Here is a 22,421-nt window from a genome sequence, read left to right as displayed (position 1 = left end):
AAACCATCCAAACTAAAGCAGTCAGGGGCAGCAGGAAAAGACGAGTGCTTACAGACCTACTGAGGCAGGAAGAAAAAAGGGCAGAGGCCATCTGAGGTCTTTCCTTCTCTCCCTGCATTATTGTGGGCTGCAGCAGCCAAGTCAGGTCAGAGCAGCTGCAGGTGGCAGCCAGCCTGCCAAAAGTACTGATTCAAACCTCTGCCCTGTTCTCTTCCAGAATCACCATGTGGCAATGGCAGAGACTGCTGTCACTGGCTACCACATGAGATCAAGGGAGAAGGTAAGATGCTTTCTTTCCTGCCCCAAAACATCTCCCAGGCCTATGGCACTGCAGTGGGAAGAGGCACTGGTAGCAATGCTGTGTCCACACCATACAGCATGTTAGTGGGGATCTCAGCACAGCCATCACATCCTGCACATGCCCACCAACCAGACAGGATTTGCCTAAGGTGGCAGCAGCAGTACTTCTGTGTGGTCAAAAGCATGCAGTTTTGGCTACAGAGCATCCCCTGAGGCTACCAGCAGAGAGGGCCTCTCCTGGCACTAGGTCCAGGCAGGTCTCAGGGGCATGGTATGCACTGCTCCGTAACCTGGTGATCCTTCTGCCAGGAGCCTATGTGTTTGTTATGCTGAAGAAGGCCAGTGGCTACACATAGGAGACTCATGTTGCCGAGCTACAGGAGCTCATCTCAAAGAAGATTGCTAAGTATGCAGCTCCAGATTATGTTCAGGTAACACAAGCAAACTGCTCCAACACCCACACTGGCAGATTGATGGGCCCTTTCTCTCAGCTTTGACTCTGCTCTCTCCATTATAGGTCATGCACTGGCTGCCCAAGACACGCTCGGGTAAGATTATGCGTTGGGTGCTATGGAAAAGTGGTGGACAAGGCCAGTGAGCTTGGGGACCTAACCACCCTCGACGACCATGAGGCTGTGCAGCAGATCATAAAAGGACACAAGCATCTTATGGAGCAGCAGAAGGGCCACTAGCTTGGCTCTGCCAGCAGCCACCTCCTCCTCCTTCACTGCAAAACCAGGGAAACATCCAGAAAAGCCACTAAGCAAGTGGTGGCCAGTAAGTTCTCAGATCACACTTCCACTGGAGTCTTGGAGTGACCTCTTCACAACAAAAGAGACCCTCAAAACCTGTCTCAGTACACCCATGTAGACAGAGGAGAGAACATGACTCATCATAGGCAAAAGAGTAAGGGAGATAAACTGTTTCATTCAATGAAAGCAGAGGGCAGAGAGCCCTCCTTGAGGTTCCTTGTGCCTTGCAGTAGCTGCAGAGGCAGCAGCAGGTAGGCTGTCCAGCCTGGATAGGGATACTACTCTCACCTCTGCTTTGCTCTTTTGCAATAGTCTTGTCCAGGACCATTGCCAATATACAAGCATCTCCTCCAAAGCAAACCCCAGAAAAAAATCATGCAACAGTCTGGTAAACAAATATTCACTCTTCTCTATTAAAACAGTTTGAAAACAGTCCCCAGATTTTAATACAAAAATGCTCCTTTCACCTGTAGCCATGCGTTATGAAGAGAGCAGAGACATGCCCCTTCTCTCCTCCCCTTGCCTCCTGCTGGAAAACACAACTCTCAACAATGCCCCAAGGTACATATATCTGCTCTGCAGAGCTGTGTCGAAGACAGAGCAAGGCACAGAGGGCAGAAAAGGAGGCTGCATTCTAGCCTCACACCAATGTATCCCAGACAAAGTGGAGGTTTCTCTGGCTATTGTTTTTACAAGACCCATGAACAGCATCTTCCCTCAGGGTGGCCAAGCAGCTCAGCTGCTTTCTCTCATGAGAGCCAGGGAGGCAGAAGGAGGCTGGGAAAAGGGTGGCATAGTAATGTCTACTCTTGGCAAAACTCCACACCATGAGTTCAGACATACTGTGTGTCCATCAGAAAAATCCAGAACTGGTCTTGCACTGCTTGACACAGCTGCTGGCTTGGCAGCTCCATGTCTGCTATTGTATTGAGAGCTCTTCCACACATGTGCAGGTTTTGTAGCTGGCCAGACAAGGGCGTGTTCTTTAGTGTCCTTCCTCAGAGGGGAGCCGCTTCATCTTCTCACATCGAGTGAGCTCCCATCTTCCCTCCCCATGAAGTTTCAAAATCCAACTGTGGAACTGCAATTCAATAGCACATTGAGGGATGTCTCTACAAGGGCATGGTCCACCCACAGTGAGGTCCTCCAGCCTTAGTCACTCCCCTCTGCTCACCAGAGACCCTCTCTACCTCACCACCACGAGGGAGGCATGGAGCACTGCCTCCCTGTCTCACCTTTTCCAGGCTGGGCCTGTGTCCCACACTGATCAGTGTCATGCCCAGCTGAAGGCACATACGATACAGCTCATGCTCCACCTCTTCTGTCAAGGCACTGGTGGCTTCATCTAACACTGAAAGAAAAGTCATAAGCCCCAAAAATCCTCTCCCCACCAGACATCTCCTGTAGGCAAGAACAGCAACTCGCAAGAACATTTCAATATTAATTGGAGCTCACCAAGAGCATCTGCAGAAGGCAAGTGAGGAGAAACCTAAGGACTCTGGTATTCCTCCAGCACTCCTCTGGCACAGTTGGTGTCAGGCAACTACGAAAGCTGTCTTGTTCCTCAAGTACTTGAATTCATCCAAACCACACTATTCACCTCATTCCTCTCCCTCAACAGCTGCCCACCACTGCCTTGTTCCCATCATGGCAAAAGCCAAGACATGACCTTCTCCAGGTAGACCACGTGCCAGATTGCCAGGCTGAACAGCAGTCAGTGTACTCTTCCAGCACAGACTCTACATAGAGAGTGTAGGATGGCCTGTGGCACCCTCCTGACTATTAACGGTAAATACTACAGTCCTGGAGCAAAGAAATTCAAGTCATCTCTACAGCTTTTAATTTGCCATTCACAGGTTCCTTCTGCCCATTCATCACTTAGCTGTGCCACAGGCTCCAGGGGAAAGAGAGGTACTTACTGCTACTGAAACTGGATCTGTTCACCCACATCCAACCTGGCCCTCATGGCAAGTCCTCCAACAGCTCAAGCCCCCACAGCCTAAGGAATTTGCCCCATTAGCTAATTGCAGATGCTTCTGTGGTCTCTCAGAATTGTTTCTCCCATTGCTCCTTGTCTTCTTTTGCCACATCAACGCTAAACCTTCCATACTGCCACAAAACTGTACAGATGCTTGAGAGCTTCAGATATGACAGCTGCTGCTACACTCCCCAACACACACACTTCTTTGCATAGCAACTGGTGAGCAGGCTAACAAAGTTCTGGTGCCATTGGATATGGACCATGAACATTAATCACCAGTTCGCCAAGAAGAAAATGTCTTATGTACAGCCTCTTGATTTACCAGTGTCCACCCAAATAATGAAATATTTTCACTTTTCACAAGTTAATCCTCTGTGTGCTATGCTGCTAAAATAATGGCCAAGACAAAGCATGTTCCGAGCACAAAAGTGATTTCACGAGCTGTCTCGCTTCTCTGTACATCAAAGGCCTTGTCTTTTTTTCTCCCCTCTTTTGTAGTCAGTCACTCACCTGCATATTTTGGCTGGAGGTAGAAGAGCCGTGCAAATGAGAGTCTCTGCATCTCCCCTGGGGACAGGATGTCATACCTGCAGCAGGGTCAAGATTCAACACCTTCCTCAAGAAACAGAGCTTGTTTGCTGAAAATCTTATGGCTTCTGATATTGGAGATCAGCAAACAACTGTTCCTGAGTGTATCTTGTGCCCCACTCCATACTGGGACTTGATCTGCACCCCTTTACACAGTCAGCTGCCTGCAGCACACCACAACTGGTGATTGTTGGCATAGATGTTCGGGCCATGAAGGCTTTGCTCCTGTACAGTGTTCACATCTCACAAAACACAGATGGACACAGATAAATCCAGCAGCAATGTGCATCTGCTTAGAAGTGTGCCCCACTCAGAAATTACCCAAATACACACAGACAGTGAGCTCCCTTACCAGTTCCAGTCCACCTGTTCATCCAGTCCTCCAGTCCTTGCCAGCAAATCTGTCTACAGAGAGCACAGCACACTTGTAAACACAGTCCCCAACCCTGTCAGCCTATGGCCCTGAGCATAACCACCCGCATTTTGCCAGTCACCCTTTCCCTACATGAGATGAAGTTGTACCATATTCCTCCTCCTCTTTCTGTCCCACAGACAGTTGTATCCCAGGCACAGACAATGTCCCCACGAAAGTTCAGCACACAATCATGCTGTGCTGCCACAAAAAATCATCCCTTCTTCCCTCACTGGTGGCACCAGGAAAGACGGCAGCAGTGCTACCAGTGACTCACCAGCCCAGCCAACTCCAGAAATCGCACAATCCTCTCATCATCTGCAGACCCTAGGGAGAAAGCCATATAGCATAAGGAGAGGCAGTGTGTATTGAGGCCACTTGTGAATGAAGGAGCTGGTGAGGCAGGAGGGAGGAACTGGAGTATCTCCTGAGGCTCACTGTAGTTGACCTGACCACTTACTTATACCAGATCCTGAGCTTTGGCTGAGATAGCTCCAAGGACACCTTCCTTGAAAGTATTAACCATGCCTGCGAGCAGCATACCAGGAGGTAGCTGGGCTCCACAGATACACCTGAGATTTGCCTCGGTTTTTGGCTGCAGACAGAATACAAGGATCCAGGCTTCAACTGCCAAAGCCCTGCCCAATAGTTGCGGTCTTAGAGCTGAGACTGCACACTACAAGTAATGGAGTCATGGGAATAGGGTTCAGGTAAGAGCCAGCAAAAGGACCCTACGTGGAAGAGAAATACCTCAGGGTGAGTCAGCTGTGGAGCAGAACATACACTTGAGCTGGTACAGACAGTGTCTATGGAAGCTGACAGAAAGGGCTGTGCATCTGTCATGGATGTTTCTGAAGCTGCTGGAGAGCCACAGCAGTAGCTGATAGCTGTAGTTACTCTGATCAAGATTGTGACTTCCAAGCTACAGCAGACCACATGTGGTCTGGCTTTGGAAGAGGATAGGGGAGAAAAAGGATCCATATATTCTGACCACAGAGTGTGCAAAGCCCTGGGACATCATTTTGAAAAAGTGGAAAAGTAAAAGATGGAGGTGGATGGAAAATAAGATTAAGGCAAATATGGTTTGCTGAAAGTCAGATTGTACCAAACAAATCAGATGTATCCCAACAGCAACATATATCATGTCTAGCACAGCAGGAAGAACATGGCCAGCTTGTCCTCATTATACTAAGAGAGCAAGCTCTTATCAACTGAGTATGTTCCCTCACAAAAGGACCTTAACACACACTAATCTTCTAGGGAACACCAGAGCAACAAAAGCAAAATGGATGAGTGTTCCTGATGGGTTACAGCAGGGAAGAAGCTGTACGGGGAAAAGGACAGTGAGGCAATACCACAGCATTGGTTAATTGCTCTAATGGATTTTCACAAACCTGAAAGTGGATAGATCTCCTTCAAGGGATAGATCACCTGTTTAACAGAGCAAAAGAAACAATGTCAGAAGGAGCTGGACACTGTCCATCAGAGATGCAGTAACATGAACTCAGGCACAAGGGAAGGAGCAGCCACAGGTATGCTCCCCCTTGCAGGCCTGTCTGCACCCCAAGGGTTTGCAGGGCATGGCCACAGCTGGGAGCACAGCTGAGGCCAGAGCAAAGACAGACCCTGTGCTCACCTGCTCACGCAGGCTTCCATCAGTGAAGAAGGGCCTCTGCGGTAGGAACACCACTCCTCGGGGGCCAAAGCAGGTCATCATCCTGATGCTCCCTGCACAGAGACACTCATCACATCTGCAGTATCAGGCAGGAACTTCCCACTGCCTTGTGTAGTCCTGTCCTATGAAGTAGCCAACAAGTCCCCACAGAAGTATGTTTGCAACACAGAGCAAAGAAACGAGAGCCAAAGACTGTGACAAGAGATGGGTGGCTCAAATCGGTTTATCAGCAGTGTCACATTCACCATCACATGGTGGCACTGGCCTCACAAACTGCCATAATGCCACCTTGCAAACTCAGGGTAGCCTTGGTTGAGAAAAAGGCTGTCCTTACCTCGTGTGCTCTCCCAGAGTCCTCCGAGGACCCTAAGCAGAGATGTCTTCCCTGTACCAGTGTTTCCCACAATCATCACACTGTTTCCTTGAGATATCCTGAGGCTCAAGTCCTTGATGAGCAGCTTGTCAGAGGATGGTACTGAGAGTGTCACTCGCTCCAGAAGAAAAGCTGTGTCGCTTGGCACTGGGTCCTCGCCAGAATGGCTGCTGGGCCACCACCAAGATAAAGACCAAGAGATCCAGGGGTAAGTGACCATGCTGAGATTGGCAAAAATCAGGTACCTCAGACCTCCTGTGCCTGTGACAGTAGCCCTGCCCCACACACCCTGGGAATGACAATTGACAGTGAGCACTGCCTGCTCCAACCAAATGCATGCAACAGACTGTGACACAGGGGCCACCTCCATCCCATGGCAACCTCACACTCTGGCACATAAGCTGCAAGCCAGCCAGTTGCTGAGAGGCGACTCACCCGTCCAAATCCCAACTGGTTTTGGCTTCTGAGTAGTTACCATTTTTTTTTCTGCCAAGGCTCAGCAAGGTCTCCTGCAGTTCGCCAATCCTAGACACACAAGAGGTTGCATGAAAGCCAGGGACAACTCCAGCAGCCTCTTCACAATATCCAAACTTCCAAACTTGCCCATGCTTGCACACGAGCAATTGGGGTTTTTTTTTTGTTTTTTTTTTTAGCACAGATGTGGGCAGAGTCTTGTTCTACACTGTCCTTTCCTGCAGAGATGTAGAGATGTGCCCACACATAAGCTCACCTGTGTGTGTAGCCAGCTATATCAGTCACAGTGCTGGAAAGATCTATGAGCTGGCTGAAGCAGCCAATGAGGTAGATGGAAACAAAGGCATTCTGGGGAGAAATCACATGGCAGAGTAAGGGTCAGTGCTGAGCTGGAGCCCTGGCCTTTATTCTATGATTGCAAGGAGGTGGCCAAGGAGTCCACACAATTGGACACATCAGCTGTCTCAGCAAGATGAATGAGAAGTGGCAAAGTCACCCAGGATGGTGGGAGTGAAGATGACCATGTTTGAAAGAAGCAGGGCTTCCCTGCTTAGTGCAGCAGTTTTTGACAGGTAGACATGTCCTGTCACCCAGGGATGGTGTTTGCAGAGTGCCTGATGGCCTGCCCAGGGCCCAGCATGCTTGCCCAAATCACACAGATCCATACCACCACCCCTGCCTCAGCACCATATATGGCTCAGAGCAGCCTGCAGTGCCCACTTAGCTATTTTTAGCTCTGTATTCTCTATCACAAGCCAGTTTTGAGTATCTGTAATGAGTCTGGTCAGGAAGGCGAATGCAAGCCAGCTCAGCCTCACTGGTGGCAAGGCTCACCACAGGCAGTAGCCCAGGGCATAATCCAGACTCAGCACTGCACAGACCCCCATCTCTACCTGCACTGCTGAAAACCAGAGGCTTTCTGACCTCCTGGTTTTTTTTAGACACAGAGGTCTGAGCCAGGAAACACTTACATAAACATGTCCTTGACAGTTCTCAGGCCCAAGTTAATCACATACCAGTTGGATACAAGCTCCCGTTTCCATAACACTGTGAGGAGGGACAGTCTAACCCGAAGAACAAGTGCTGCAGGTTATCTAGCCCCAGGGCCACCAGCACCACATGAAACCTGCACCCTCAGTGCCTGCTCACCCTCCACAATGGGGTCACAGAGATTACCCTTAGCTCACCTTGCTGACAAGGGAACTGAGCTCTGTTGGACTCAGGTCGCCATAGACACCAGAAAAGATGGGAATGGCAATGACCACGTAGCTCAGGATGCTGCCCAAATAATCAAAGGTGTTGATCCCAACTGGGCATAAACACATTGAAAGAAGACAGTGAGTTAAAGTAGAAAACTGTCCCAGTAAGGCCCAAGTGCTGACCCTGATCCCAGTCAGAAGAAGACCCATGTTCTTGCCTCAGCCCTTTATGATGAACCAGAGCAGAAAAACCCATTTTGTAGGATAGCGCAAACACCAGGGTGAAAATGCATTTGCCAAGCAAAGAGCACTTTGGGGTAGGCCCCTGAGCAGAATCATCATCCAGACAGACAGCTCAGGGACTACTGTGGGGCAAAAGCCACTTTGCCTGCTTGTTGCTATGCTTCAGGGGCCTGACTGATTCACAGCAAACAGGAGGGAACGGCAAAAGGAAGCCTTGAGGTGAGATAGTTTGCCATGAAGTATGTCTTGGGAGCACATGGGCAGAAGGACTTAAGATTCGAAATTCCCACAGACACTTCTGTTCAGGGTTCTTCCTCCGTTACACTGCTCAGAAGCTCACTGTGGTGCTGAGATCAGGAAGAGCTATCTTTATAGGGGTTATTTAAAGAAAAAACCTGGATTCAGTGAAAAAGGAGAAGGAATATTTTCAGGGGATAACTATGCTTGAGGGACAGGCTCTATAGGAAAGCAGTTTCCACACCTCCCCAAAGCTCAAGCCCTTCCTTCTTTTTTTGGTGTGTGAACCCCTGCACCACAAAAAGCCAGATTCTGGGTCCTCTACAACTTTACCTCTTTATGAGGCTTTTACACAACAAGATTCCTATTTAGCACTGCAGGAGGCACCCTCTGCTCACCCTCAGGGCTTTCATAGACTAGCAAGAGGCAGAAGAAGAAAACAGAGCACCCACCCAACTTCTCTACCAGTAGTTTCCCAGTGTATGGACCACCACCATGGAGTTATCACACATCCCACTTCACCCCCCCAGTCTGCCCACTCACTGTATAGCCACAGCTCCTTGCCTATCAGCTCTCTCTGGGTCTTCAGCAGGCTCTGCAGCCGCCGGTTTGTGCGCATGTGCTCCACTCGCCCAGCCCTGTAAAAGAATGCAATATGCCACAGACATCCTATGACCATGGGCTTTAAAACTGAAGATTTGAATGGGCCTGGCACCTTTGCCTCTGACTAATAAGCTCTTTATTGACCAGGAACTGAACAGCCAGGACTGCTTTCCTGAAGGGTATCATCAAGAAACTCTGGCTGAAGCAAGCAGTCCTGCAAATCTACCCCAGAGCCATGGCTGCTACAGCTGCTGTTGCAGCAGGAGGAGGTAAAGCCAGGCCAGACACTGTCAGTGAGGCTCCAGCCTGAAGCAATGCACACCCAAGATCAAACACAATTCTCAAATACGGCCTGGTTGGAAAAGAGGGATGGCACTGTTACACAGCTGGACCCAGAAAGGAGAGGGCAGAGGAGAGTCCAGGGGGTAATAATCAGCCCTCAGGGCTGCATGGCCAGCAGCCTTAGCCCACCTCTTCCCACTTTCCACTTCACAGGAATGGGACAAAGGCAAGTCCTGAGCAATGCAACCCTCGGTACGGGTACCCCAGTTCCACAAATTCCCCCTTCCCAGGGCTATCTCCATCAGGTCACCCACCACACAAGCCAGTGGCCAGGCTGAGCCAGGAGCAAGGAGACATCTCCTAAACTACCACCTTCAAGCAAGTGTGACAGCTCCTTCTGCTGCTCTGCAAGGCCTGGGCTGCCCTCAGGTGGCAAAATGCAGAGAGAGCTCCACATCTCATTTGAGACTCCCACCTACCATAGCACCTATTGCCCCTGACATCCAACAGAGGCTTGTGCCCACTACACAAACCATGCTCTCACCACGATCTATGCAACAAGAGCGTCACTACAGCCCAAGAAGATAAGGGCAGAAGCAGCACAAAAACATCCAAAATAAGATTTTTGAGGTCTCATTTATAAAGATTCTCAGTTCATAGAAAAATACATTTTCTTTCTCAAAAATGCACCTGGTTAGAATTCATTTTGGGTTTATTGCCTTATAACACATCTCAGGTAACTACTGAGCTGCAGTCTTTGCTTTCCATGTATTAGGAAAGGAGACAGGCTTGGACACAAGGAATTAAAGGTGAGAAAGGAACTGGGGACCTTGGTTCTAGAGCTATTATTCTCTTGCAGATGAGGAGAGATTGCTGTATTGGTTTCCTCTTTTCCTCCCATTCATTTCACTTTTAAAGGAAATTTGTCAAAGGCATAGTAACAAAATAAGTAAAAAGGTGGCAGTGCTCTGCTTCTGTTTCTTCCTTTACCAAAGTAACGTTTAGGCAGTCTTAAGAGGACAAAATCACAAGCTAGAGAAGTTGAGCAATCAAAACCAGCCACTCACCACATGTTCCTTCTCTCGCAGGATTCTAGGAAGACAACCTTTTAAAAAATTCCTTTATTTTTAATTATAATGCATACCAAGAAATGCCTGGTTGTGTGCAACTCAGCTAAGTTCTGGTTTCACACAAAATGAAGATTTTCTACTAAAACACTACTGAACCACAACATTCTGTTTTCTGGTATAATAATCCACTTTTCATTATCTACTTAGTAATAGAATTTAAAAAATCAAAATTGTGAGGGAAAGCACTGCATCTTAAATAAGGGCATGTAATTACAGTATCTTTTCCATTACAAAAAATTACCATCAACCAGTAAGAATCAGAGTACAAAGAAATAACTCAGACTTGCCAGTGCAAAGCAAGATTGCATTTGGTTATTTAAATGAGTTTCATGCCTGTCAATATAAGTTGTTATGAAATCAGTGATTTTGAATCAAACCACTGTGGGGACAGCACCGCAACACTTGAAATGCCCAACTTCAATATAGTATGAAGGATCACAGGCAGGAAAGACCGGAGAGAGGACATGTGCTACAATTCCTGGAAGAATGCAATTTCACAACATATAGGGCAAAGGCAGACTCGTGCCAAGAGAGAAGCAACAACATCCTGCCACCACAACACAAACTACACCAAATTCATGCCTCTTTTCCTGGTGAACCAAGCAGCAGATCGATAGGCTTCAGGGCATCACTAAAAGGGGGAGGTGCTGCTGGGCTCCTGACTGTGTGCTCAGCAAGCAGAGGTAAGGTAGCCAAGAAGCAGCTACCACACCCAGAGAAGATGCAGCAAGCAGCAGCAGGATGGGACCAGAAGCAACATGCAACAAGTCCTCAGCGCAACCAGATGCAATAAGACTTTGAGCAATCTTCCAGGTAAGGACCTGGCAAAACATCAGTAACGGTCTCTAAGCCAGCACCAAATCTGTATCTGCCCCTGAGGATGTTAGAAGGGAGACAAAGAAAAGATAGTTGTCTCCAGCTGGAGTGGATTATTTCTGCAGATGATGCACAGAATGCAAAGAACTGTGTGTCAGGGCTATATGATGCTGCAGTGGAAGGGATAGAAAGCTGCAGCAACAGAACTTGGGCTCGTCTCGGATATGCGAACACAACAAGGATGCTCTGAATTGGGACACTCCTTTGGAGGACACAAAGAAATTAACACTACTAACCTGTAGAAAGCAGCTGGTTCTGCATTGACACGAATCTGCATGTGCTTGAACCTGTACAACCAAAGAAACATAACTGTGCACAAATGCTCAGTGAATTATGTAGCCAAAACCATTCCTAGAGGAAACTTATCTTGCAAGTTAGAGCAGTGATCTGAAGCATCTATTGACATAAATAATCAACAGGCTCAGAAAGGCACTAGAGACCAAGGCTTAACACAAGGTGCCATCATTCAAGGCCAGCTCAGTGGTACATTTGTTTGATACCCTGCTTTCTATGCACATCTTAGCCCTTGAGCTTACTGTTTGCTGCTAGTCCAGCATCTCCACCACACAAAATCACCACAGCCAACTGCCCTGGACTGGGCTTCCTTTGTCACAACAGCTTATGCTGCTGTCCCTGGATGCCTTGAGTCCCAGGGACAGCTACAAAGCCCCTGCTTACACACACAGCCAACCCTGCAAGCAAGGGGGAGGAGGTGAGTTACAGAGCATATGGAAAGACTAGGCTGTGAGGTTGAACCAAGGGCATTGCCTGCCATGACACAAGGCTGTGAATGGTTGGCAGGGGCTAAGTACACTGACTCTGAGGCACCATTGCACAGGTAGTGGGGAAAGTCACAGACAAGAGAATTAGCTACATACACAGCCCTGAATGGGGACAAAAAAGAAGCTTTCACAGGAGCTGCCAAGGGGCAGTGAAAACACAGCTCTGCTGAGACTCACCTGAAATCTCCCTCCAGTTTTTCCTGCTGCACAAGTTTAGACACAATTGGGCTCATCAACACTTTGTTAATCATCGTCCCAATGACGAAATACCCAAAGATGCTCACTGGGCCTAGCCAGCCTGTGCTACAGAAGAGAAAGAGATGTCAGCCAATAATCCAAGAAAAAGGGCACTCCTCCATCATTAGGTTCAAGCAATCAGAGCCGTCTGCTGTCACCTCTCTGGGCTTTCACAGAAGTCTGCGGGCAACACTGCATATCCCAACATCTCCAAGGCAGAGTTCTCTTTGGAGTATAGAGACCACTCACCCATGTGTACAAATATCCATCTGCAGAGTTGTAATGTGGGTGGCATGCTCCAAAAAACAGAACACTGAAAAGAAGTGTGCAAGCAAGGCCAGGATGCATCCTTACCTGTGAAAGCACTGGTATGTGTAGTAGGCCAGTGTGAAGGGTGAGATGACTAGCTTGCTGACCATGGAGCTGAGCTGCCTGCAGAACCTCTCCACATCCTGGCTGATGCGCTGGTCCCTGCTCAACACAGAGAGCCATTGACACCACTACAGCCCAGAAGCAAAAACCAGTACTCCTGGAACAACCCCCATACTATGAAAAACTACTGACTCTCTCCCTAACCTTCAGTACTGGGCTGAGATGCCATCAGATCCACCAAGACAGGCTAGAGCACAGGCCAGGCCTTCACCAGCTATTGGATATTTGCAAAAACTTCCATCAAAGCTACCTTATGACAAGAGCCGATCCCTTGGCTCTGTATGGAGTACCTCTGGTTCCTTTGTTGCAAAGAAAGAAATGCTTTCACCCACCTCAGCCCACAAGAGCAGGAAGCAGCACACCAAGCCTTCCCACCTCACTAGCAGCAGTCACATGGGTGACAAACCCTGAAGTCCCATCTATCCCACTACTGTGCAGGAGTTGCACTTGGGATAACTAGGAAGAAATTCAGTATATTTACTCCTCAGCACTTCATCTGTCCAGAGCACATGGATGAGGGATTCAGCCTGCTGTGCTAAGCTATAGTGGAAAGGCCATAACTTAATGCTGGAGTTCAGAATGAACAGCAAGGATGGATTCCTGAATAGTCTCAGTGCAGATACTACCACAAAGGCATTCATCTTTTAACACTTGCAGTTCTGAAACAGTAATGGATTTAATTCTGGGGCAGCTCTCACCCTGAGAGCTTGCAGTCATCATTTTTCCTTTTCCTCAGATTGTAATCTTCCCATAACATTGTAACTTAAATTGTGCTATAGTCTCATAGGAGGATATTGCTTTTTACAAGCTATTAAGTAACATGTAATGAAAATACATGAAACACATGAAAGCATCAATTCAAATGCCCTACTAATGCTACAAGTGCTTGTATACCACTCAGAACCCACTCTTCATTCCTTCAAAGTAGGTAACTTCATGCATTTAACACTCAGCTTGGTTTGCACTGCATAATGGGACATCTCTGTTGCTTCGTTTGTTCTCCGAGTACCTGGTGCAGTGAAAAAACTTTCATCAAGGAATTGCAAGATGAAGAGAATTTCTGCAGTGGCACCAAAACCACACTAAACAGTAACACTGAATGTTGGAGCAGAAGCAAGGTGTAATGAGACATACTCCACAGTAATCCCACACGTTTGGTTTGCAAAGGCCAGGAGAGCTGTCTCTTGCTGCAGGGCAGACTGACCCAGTTGTCTCCTACATTTCACTGCACAATGTGAACACATTCCCTAGTTAAAAATAAACCTGAGGAGAATAATCATGTGGTGAGGGGCCTCTGTCTTCTACTTCCCCTCATGTCCCCAAAGAAAAAGACAGGCATGCAGGAGCTTCTGGCTTCAATGTGCTGCACTGCCTAAAAAGTGCTGCATGCCCTGGTAACAAACATGGTTTTTTTAACCACTCCTTGTAACTCCATGCCACTGAAAAACACTATCAGAAATTAACATTTAATGATAGTGGAAGTAAACCCAGCAGTAGTCTGGAAGTGCTTCAGCTTGATAATGATGACCTACCACCCAACATGTAGAGCTGTTTGACCCAAGCTGAGATCTCTCTCCTTGTTTGCTGCTCCCCCTTAGATACCCAGCATGTTTTCTTGCAGCAGCCACACAAAGACTGTGCCCTGCAATGAAGGAGCAAGAATAGGCAGCCAGTAGCACCAGGCAGCAGAACTGCAGAAGCTGCTTCAGTTTCTTGGAAGTTTCTACTATCAGCAAGAGTTAGGAGTCCCTGCAAGACAGCAGTTTTCCCCCAGGACCCTAGTCATGGTCTCCTCTCTTGCTATCAACATGAGAAATGGCACCAACGCAGAGACTAGATCAGAGGTGCCCACTCCAGTAGAGGTGCCAGAGCAGAGCTTGGAGTCTCAAAACAATGGTATAACAGCACATTATTTGGAAAACATTCTCCTTTGATTTCTAGTTTTTCAGCTAGCATTTAATAATAATGACTTTAAATTCTGGAAGGGGAAGAATTAGGGAGATTCTACACCGAGATTAGCTCAGTGGGTTAAAGCATGGTCCTAATAATGCCACGGGTTCAATCCCTGTGTGGGCTATTCACTTAAAGAGTTGGACTCAATGATCCAAGTGGGTCCACTCCAACTAAGTATTTTGTGGTTCTGTGACCTCTCACATGATGTCTAACACAGGATTTTTAGCTCCTCACAGTGTGCGACTATGACAGCAGTGCCTTGTGTGCAAGAACAGGCTGGAAGGACAAGGTCCACACACAGCTGTGAGGAAAGGCATTCAACCTTTGCCACAAAGCCCAGGCAGATCAACAGCTCTGCAGTAAGCAGGACAGTGCACAAAGCAAACTGGAGAAGGACCTCTTGGGGGTGGGTCTGGGATCCACAAGGAGAGACTGAATGCTCCTCCTCATATTTTAAGTCACCACTGACACTTCCTTCCTAGGAACAGGAAAGGGAAGTGCAACCCGCATACAGTGCAAAACAAAGCCCTTCCTGAATGTGGCTCCCATGAGTTATCAAACCACTAAAATACAACTGAACTGTACTCAGCTGCAGTTCCTGATGTTTGAAGTTCAAACAGAACACAGACTGTCCTAATGCACAAGCTGAGTGAAGGAAAGAAGCACTGCTGACTCCAGCCAGGCCCTTTGCAACATCACACAGTGTGAAGGGTTGAGTTTGCATACAGCATGTTTTATAGCAGCACTAGATCCCTGTTCCAATGGCCATCCACTTTACTTGCAACTGAAACATCCTGCCCCTAAAACCATCACGACCAGCAGTCACAGGAGTTCCCAGCAATAGGTATCACCTCCCACCGGGGTAAAAGAGGGTGCCTAGATGGTAAAAGCTTCTAGGGCTCATGCCCCTACCCAGAGACAAAGAGAAGTCAGGAAAAGGTGTGCAGCAGCCCAGGAGAAGCCAAGCAAAATACTGAAAGAAGCTGCCAGCAGCCTACGGGTTATCGATGTCCTCACGCAGCACAAGCAGGCTGTAGTAGACCTGGCCTTGGAAGTAGCAGCTGTGGAGGTATTCAGTGAGAGATTTCCTCCAGTTCACATACATCATGTTGCAGATAAACTGGTCGAAACTTTTTAGCTGGAACAAGGGCAAAGAGATAGATGGGGAGAGATAAGTGAGAACAAACATTTTTACAAAATGAAATAAAAATTAGCAGTTTGTACTAGTGATCCAAGGCATGGGCAGACTTGAATCCTTTGTGACCAGGATCATGCCAGGAGCCACGGGTAGCTTTCTCTTCCTCTCCCAAGACATGTGAGCCTCTGGTCTTACCGTGGAGTTCACAATGATCAGAGTCACAGCAACGGCAGTCAATGTTTTGAATCCGGAGAAGTCCTTCTTCCCTAGGACCTCATAGTACTGGCTGGGGATGATGCCGACCTGGTAAATCACCAGCTGCTCTGGAGAAGAAGGCAAGCAGGGGAAGAAACTGATGGACTGCGGTGACAAGGCAAAATGGGGGGACCACAGGGAGCAGACGTGGGGTGCAGCCCTCCATCCCCACCACCCAGGCTCACCCAGCAAGGCGACACCGAGCAGCGTCAGGAACATGAGGGCGCTCGGGGAGGGCCACCCAGGAAAGAGCACGGCCAGGAGCCGCAGGAACCGCCGCAGGAACAGCCCGTCCAGCCGGGATCCAGCCCTGCGACGGAGGGAGACGCGGAGCTGGCAGTGAGCTCGACAGTCGCAGCCCTCCACCCCGCCCCGGCCTAGTCCGGTCCGTCCTCACCGCCCGCCGGCCCCGGCACCCTTCGCGCTGCCGCTGCCCCCCGCCATGGGCGCCCTCCGGACCGGAGCAGCCCGGCCCGGCCCCGCGGGCGCTGACATGAATATTCATCACCTCTCCTCGCCCGGCATCAGCCCCGCCCGGGGGCGACGCCGCTGCCGCCGCTTCCGCGTGCGGCGCCACCACGGAGCTCCGCCCCCGCGCCGCCACCCGCGCGGCCCGCGGGAGCGCCCCCTGGCGGCACGCCGCGCGGACCGCGGCACAACGCCCCCTGGCGGCGCCGTGCGGCTGTGGCGGTCAGCGCCCGCCGCTCCCGCGCGGTCCCCGCACAGCGGAGCCGGGCGGGCCGTGCCGGCGGCGATCCCGGCGCGGTGGGTGTGCTCGCGTCCCTCACCCCTCACCCCGCCTGCTCCCACACACGGGCCGAGGTGCCGGGCAGGGCCCGGGGCCGAGCCACAGGCTGCAGGGCCGGAGAACCCGGGCACTGACGCCTCTCTTGAGGAAGGAGCTGGGCAGGCACGAACTGGTCCCTCTGGGGATCCCAGAGGCTGAGGGACAGTCGCCGTGGGCAGCAGGAATTGCCCGCCTGTTACAGGGGAGACAAGAAAGTACCAGTACTAATTCTGCACATTTGCCTTATTTCGGGGTGAGCAGCAAAGTTTCAAGTTGCTTCCGAAGGACTCGCAACTCGCAGTGGCCACTGCAGGGGATTTCTCAAACCGGGATATCGGGATTAGGCAGCGATCCCCAGCGTGAAGGTGAATGGCAGTTTGTGCTCCCGCCCTGCCGCAGGAACGGAACGGAGCAGTGCGAAACCCCCGGCACAGGGAGGGACTTGGAGAAAGCAGCCGTGAGCTGTCAGTGAATTGACCCTCTTTGGCTTCTCATTGACCCCAGTTTTAATACAGAGACCAACTAATTTTCAGGTTTGTGTTGGAATCTGGTTTCATAACCCAAAATTCTGAGTTATGAAATATTTCAGAACAAGTAAATTTCTAATCACAAGCCTGGTAATTAGAGATCCTATGAGCTGTCATGCCTTCCTTACTCGTGTGTCTCTCACCTACCATCCAGTTGATGCCATTTTTTCTGCAGAGCCTTTGGCTTCTGCACGTACCTCGTAGGTCCCTCTTCCCATATGCCTAGTAGCTTTGTTCTTCTGCCAGTTTTCTGCCTCCCAGCCCTCCTTCTCTTTCTTTGTCCTCATCTCCTTCATCTTTGCTCTGCTGCTACCTGCTCAGTGGTCCAGATAATTCATACTTCACACTTCACAAAGTCAGTGTATATGCTCTCAGGGATGAAAGAAGACACATCAGTGTGTTTCCTCAGTAAATGGCCTTGGCTCTAAGCAGTGCCCCTTTCTCCTTGCCCTCATCTCCCTTCTCTCATCTCCTTTGGAATTCACAATGCTATCAGTCATACCTAAAGATTAAGCTCCAGAGGGCAGAGATCAGCCCTGTGAAAACCTGACCTCAGTGATGACTAACTTTTATGTTAAAAGAATCATGGTGTTTTTTTTTCTCAGCTGTTGCATCAGACCTGGGTGACGGCTGTTCCTAGGCAGTCACATCCTCTCATGGGGCAGTACTGCAGCTGTGACAATTGTGTGGGTCACCTTATCAGTGGTTACCAGGATTGAACTGACTCCTTTGCTCTGTTGTCCATTTTATGATGAGGGTATATTCCTTCCCTTCCCTCCTGGACTGATTAAATGGCTTTTCAGCACCAGGAGAGTCAGAGGATCTAACACAGAGATGAGATGGCCACAACTGTCTGCCCCAAGCCCTCCTACTTCTTCCTTCTCCCTGCCCTTTGTTCTGTCACTGGCACCCCACGACCTCCACCTGATAAAGCACACCCTGTGAGCTCCCTTCGTATCTGCTTCACGATTTTTCCTGGGAACCCTGCTAAGGCAGCCAAGATCAAGAACAAAAGAGAAGTGCTTTCTCAGTGCCTCTCCATCCCCCCTCCGAGGCTGTGCCCTAGACACTCAGCTGCTGTCAGCACAGAAACATTTACATCTTTTACAGCACTCCATCTCTACTTCTCACGTTTCTCCCCCAGCAAACACCATGGCCATTTCAGTGTGTGCCTGGGGGCAGGGCTTGGGAAAGGACTGGGGAATCACAACTTGAGCAGAGTTTTATGGGTCTGTTTGCACTGAAGAGCCATCTCAGCTCCCTGACTAGCTACAGACCCAAGAGAAAACCCCTCTGCATTGCTAACCTGACACCGAAGTGTATGCCACAGAATCCCGGGAATGGAGAGATGGGCCTGGCTTGCTAGGTCCTGGGTTCCTTGAGGCAGTGCACGTTAATTCCTTGTGGTGTTTAACCGCAGCCCCATCTGCTCCTGCTTGCTAGGTGTGAAACATCCCATCCCCCATCCTCCCCTGCCTGTTCCATGCATTTTTGCCCTGCCCTGGACCAGTGAAGGAAGCCAGATCCTCCTGCATCTCTGGCCTCCCAGTCCCTGGCTCACGTCGTTGCCCACTGCCCCTCTATGTTTCCATTTCCCTGTGGTCCCTCTCTGCCTGCTGGCCTGTAGCTGGGATGCAGGGAGAAGAAGCCCGACAAACCCATCTTTCACTGCCTTTGTGTGGTAAGTGGTCCTGGGTGTCCTCTGAAGCAAGCAGCAACTTCTGTCATCACAGAAACACAAAACTGCAGCCTTGAATCTGTAGTTTGCTTTCCCTCTTTCCCAGGTCTTTCTTAATGCTGCTCACTTTGTGTGATGTTGCGTAATGAAGCGCTGCCAGAAGATTATCCCCTTCCTGGGCTTTCCAAAACTGAATCCACCATTTCCTGCCCATGTTTCCAATTTCTAATCTCCTCACCAGAGCTTGCAGCTTCTTCAGTGTGGGATCGCCTACAAGCTTTAGCCCTCTGTCAGATCATTAGTAAGGAAGGGTTAAGGAAAAATCCCATCTTGAGTTACAGTACTGTCTGTACTAGTATGTGAACTAAACCAGCTAATTTTCAGCTGGAACAGCAAGCTGAACTGACTGACAGAGTCCCTCACACTAATGTGCCACCCCAAAGCAGAGGGTGGGAATGGGAAACGTAAGAGGAGCAAACAACATGGCCAGGCTCAGCACAGCACAAACCTCCATGGAGCCGCACCACGGGCTCCTGCTGTGATATCTTAATGATTCTGCCTTTTCCTTCTCCACACTCCACGTCTTAATTAGCCTTTCCCCCTCCTGTGGGCCAAACTGCTCTGCTTTCTTTTCAATTCTCCTTCCTTGTGCTTTGCCTCTTACAGTGTCTTTCTACTGTACACTTCAAAGGCTTTACTTGCTGCATCTCCCCCATGCTGGCATTGGCTGGTAAGACCCCCAAAGCAGGACAGGTCTGCCATGAACTCATAGTAATTGAAACGGTTTGGGACCCTTTGGATCTGGGTAAGAAGCAGGCATGGGAGAGGAGAGGCCAAGGATTTTCAGCATTTCACCTATAAGAAGAATTATTAGTAACACAGGAAAAAAAAAAGGGAAAAGGGTCCCCTCCTCCACCCACCCTCCCCAGAGGAGAGCCCGCTGAGGGCAGAGTGCTTTTATGTGCAAGTGGGAGGGAAGGAGAGTGTTAGGGCTTCAGAGGGAAATGCTTTGATCTTGACTTTGAATCTCTTTCAGTTCCCAGCTCTCCCCCACTCTCCCACCTATGGCCAGGACCACAGGATGTGGCCAGGACTCCTAGTACTTGTTCAGTGCTGTGGTACTTCACTTGCTGTTTCACATTTAATTTCCTCCTGTGCACCTGGGAGCCTCACAGAGGCCTCGTGGAGCAAGAGCATAGTGCCAACACCAAGTTCAAACTTTCCTTCCCATCTCACAGAATGGGAAGAGGAAGGGAGCCCAGCTGGACAGAAGCCAGAAGAGAAAAGAGCTCTGAGATGAGCAGAGGTGAATTAGAGATGGGACCTACTCTCAAGGCTCTGGTACCCCAGGGTGGGGAGTAGGCAGACCTGGCTCTCCTGTGCATCCTGGTGCATTAGACTGGTCAGTGCTGAACATGACACAGAAGATGAACTGGGAAGCAATAACCATTAGGGGAGAGACAGGGAGTGGCTCTCAGAAGACAGCACTGATATCCCCATGTCCCACAAAGAGTTATTTTAAGTTGGAGAGAGAAGAACAGCAATGAGAGCCCTTGGATATCATTGCACAATGGGAAGGAGGTGGCACTGACGAGGGCTGGACAATGGGGAGTGACCCTGAGTTCTGATTTATTTCAAAGGAAGAGGACTACAGGGTGTGAGAGAGACTTAGGGGCCTCCAGTCTCTTGTCCAAGGTGGGATCTAAGATGTAGGTAAGTTCCCCACTTCCCCTGGGAGATGAAACTCCTGTCTGGGCCTTGCCCTTAAGCTGTCTTCAAGTTCAGGCCAAATACTTCTGCCGTCTGTGTTGCCTCTTTGTTCCTCAGCTAAAGTCAGTCCTGTTAACTGCTCTCCCTTGCTGTAGTTGATGCGCTTAAATATCCCTGCCTGCCATTTCTCACTTCAGCACCACTAAATAGACTTTTTCCTCACATAATCTCCTATTTATAAATCAATCACTCCAGCTCTGCTACTCCTGGCTGAAAACTTCCTATAGTTTGTTACTTTCCCTTTCAGAATGATGTAAGCAGCCCTGTCTGCCAGTGTCCAGCACTGACCTGGCCATGCACAGACCGGAGGGTGCCTCACAGGACTTCTCTGCAGAGCCCAACCATTGCTCTCTCTGAGCATCACTTTAAGGGCTTCAGCACAGACATGAGGCAGTGGGTTCAAAGGTGGTTTAAGGTCTGGAAAGTAGTACTGAGAAGTACCAGATAATGTGAATGCCAAAACAGGACTTCTGTTATTCTGTAAACAAGTTACTACAAAAATTGCAGTGGACTTCATATTTTTCAGGTCCCTCTTGGGCAATATTGCACCAGAACCCCTTGAACTTCCTTCTCCCTAAAACTGGTGGGCATATTGCAGCTGCAGCAACCTGATTTCTGCTGCCAGTTCAGGCTGCAAGCTCAGCTCATTGCTCTTTCCTTGTGAAGCAATGCCAGGCACAGGAGAGAAAGCTGCCAAAACAGTAGACACTTAGGACCCTCCTGGAAGCTCCCATGCTCTCATTTCCATCAGCCCCTCTACAGTCCCAGCTCCTCTGACCTCCTGGAGAGATTCAAATTCTGCAGTGCTCTGGAGTGAGAAAGGTGGGAAAACAGAAGCCATGGCACCAGCAATGACTGTAAGAGGATGGATGTGTCAATTTAGCCCATCATAAACAGGTCATAAAGTAGTGTGGGTCAAACTTTTGCAGCCCCAGAAGTGGTTTTGGCAACTGGTCCACAGTCTGACCTGCCCCAAATGTCATTTGGCTGTCCAGGTGTTTCAGTTATGTCCACTCTGAATAGTCTCATCTGGTCCACCCATGGACAGCCCTGCAGTGGGTGGGGTGCTCTGACTCCCTCCACTCCTGGAGGTGCCCTAGGTGGGACTGGGGAACTTTCCTGATGGGGTGGATAGCTGAGTTGTTTAAGTGTTGTCCCCACGTGTGACACTGTCTAGATTGTCACATTCCAGTGACAGAACCAGAGCAAGCTCTGTCTTATTATACAAAAACTCAGCACCAACTCCTTGATACATCCTTCCTCTTGAGACTCAAGCCAACAAGAATTTTATCTGCTGAACAAAGAGGCTACTCTTGGGAGAAGACTCTGCCCAAACTTGGAGCAGTAAAACCTGCCTTACAGCACATCTGGTAACACAGTGCCTGAAGACTCCCCATAACTGGACATCACCTTTTCTCTGAGCCTTGTCTGGGGGAGAATGGGCTGCAAGCAGGCAGGTTAAAACCCAACAGACAGAAAAGCTTCTGGCAGCCATAGCTAAACTGCAAAAGTCTCCATGGTTGTAATGATGAAGCATCCTGCACCAAAGCAGGAAGCACTCTGGTCCCCCACTGAACTCCTCCAAGGAACAGAAAAATGCTAACTACTTGTTTATAAGCTGGAAGCGGGTGTGTGCAGTCATCTGCATAACAGAACTGCCCAAGCTGTCTCTTTGTGTGTTTTCCAGCCCCTATGTTAATCACTGACCCTGCTGACTCCGGCATTTACCAGTGTCTC

General features: G+C 49.4%; 1 protein-coding gene across 5 annotated transcripts; it reads right to left on the bottom strand.

Moving 5' to 3' along the window:
• Positions 1-1,438: 1,438 nt before the first annotated feature.
• On the bottom strand, positions 1,439-16,516 carry ABCD4 (ATP binding cassette subfamily D member 4). 5 transcript variants are annotated; one of them, XM_077784031.1, is made up of 19 exons: positions 16,431-16,516; positions 16,108-16,232; positions 15,863-15,990; positions 15,528-15,667; positions 12,499-12,615; positions 12,085-12,210; positions 11,362-11,412; positions 8,778-8,872; positions 7,743-7,864; positions 6,812-6,903; positions 6,517-6,606; positions 6,043-6,251; positions 5,670-5,761; positions 5,428-5,464; positions 4,311-4,360; positions 3,974-4,026; positions 3,544-3,620; positions 2,288-2,403; positions 1,439-2,133 (listed from the first exon to the last, which is right to left on the bottom strand). In XM_077784031.1, the coding sequence occupies exons 1-19, from the start codon at positions 16,445-16,447 to the stop codon at positions 2,038-2,040; spliced, it is 1,833 nt and encodes a 610-aa protein (XP_077640157.1). In that variant the 5' UTR covers positions 16,448-16,516; the 3' UTR covers positions 1,439-2,037. The 5 variants fall into 5 exon arrangements, with proteins under 5 accessions (XP_077640157.1, XP_077640159.1, XP_021398432.3 ...); XM_077784033.1 differs by lacking the exon at positions 16,431-16,516 and adding an exon at positions 16,320-16,381 and having other exon boundaries at positions 4,311-4,426; XM_021542757.3 differs by lacking the exon at positions 16,431-16,516 and adding an exon at positions 16,320-16,381.
• Between the last annotated feature and the right edge of the window lie 5,905 nt (positions 16,517-22,421).

This window comes from Lonchura striata, chromosome 6 (genome assembly GCF_046129695.1).
Source record: "Lonchura striata isolate bLonStr1 chromosome 6, bLonStr1.mat, whole genome shotgun sequence".
NCBI classification, from domain to species: Eukaryota; Metazoa; Chordata; class Aves; order Passeriformes; family Estrildidae; genus Lonchura; species Lonchura striata.
Note: the sequence above shows the minus strand (reverse complement) of the source record. Positions and strands in the feature narration are given on the sequence as shown.

Bases quoted from the DNA above. Each gene is read 5' to 3' on its own strand.
- ABCD4 (XM_077784033.1), bottom strand. From the start codon at position 16,366: ATGGCGGGGGGCAGCGGCAGCGCGAAGGGTGCCGGGGCCGGCGGGCG. The intron at 6,904-7,742 runs GTGAGCTAAGGG...ATTTCTCCCCAG, and splicing joins TCAGTTCCCTTGTCAGCAAG to AATGCCTTTGTTTCCATCTA. The intron at 3,621-3,973 runs GTAAGGGAGCTC...ACCCTGCTGCAG, and splicing joins GAACAGGTGGACTGGAACTG to GTATGACATCCTGTCCCCAG.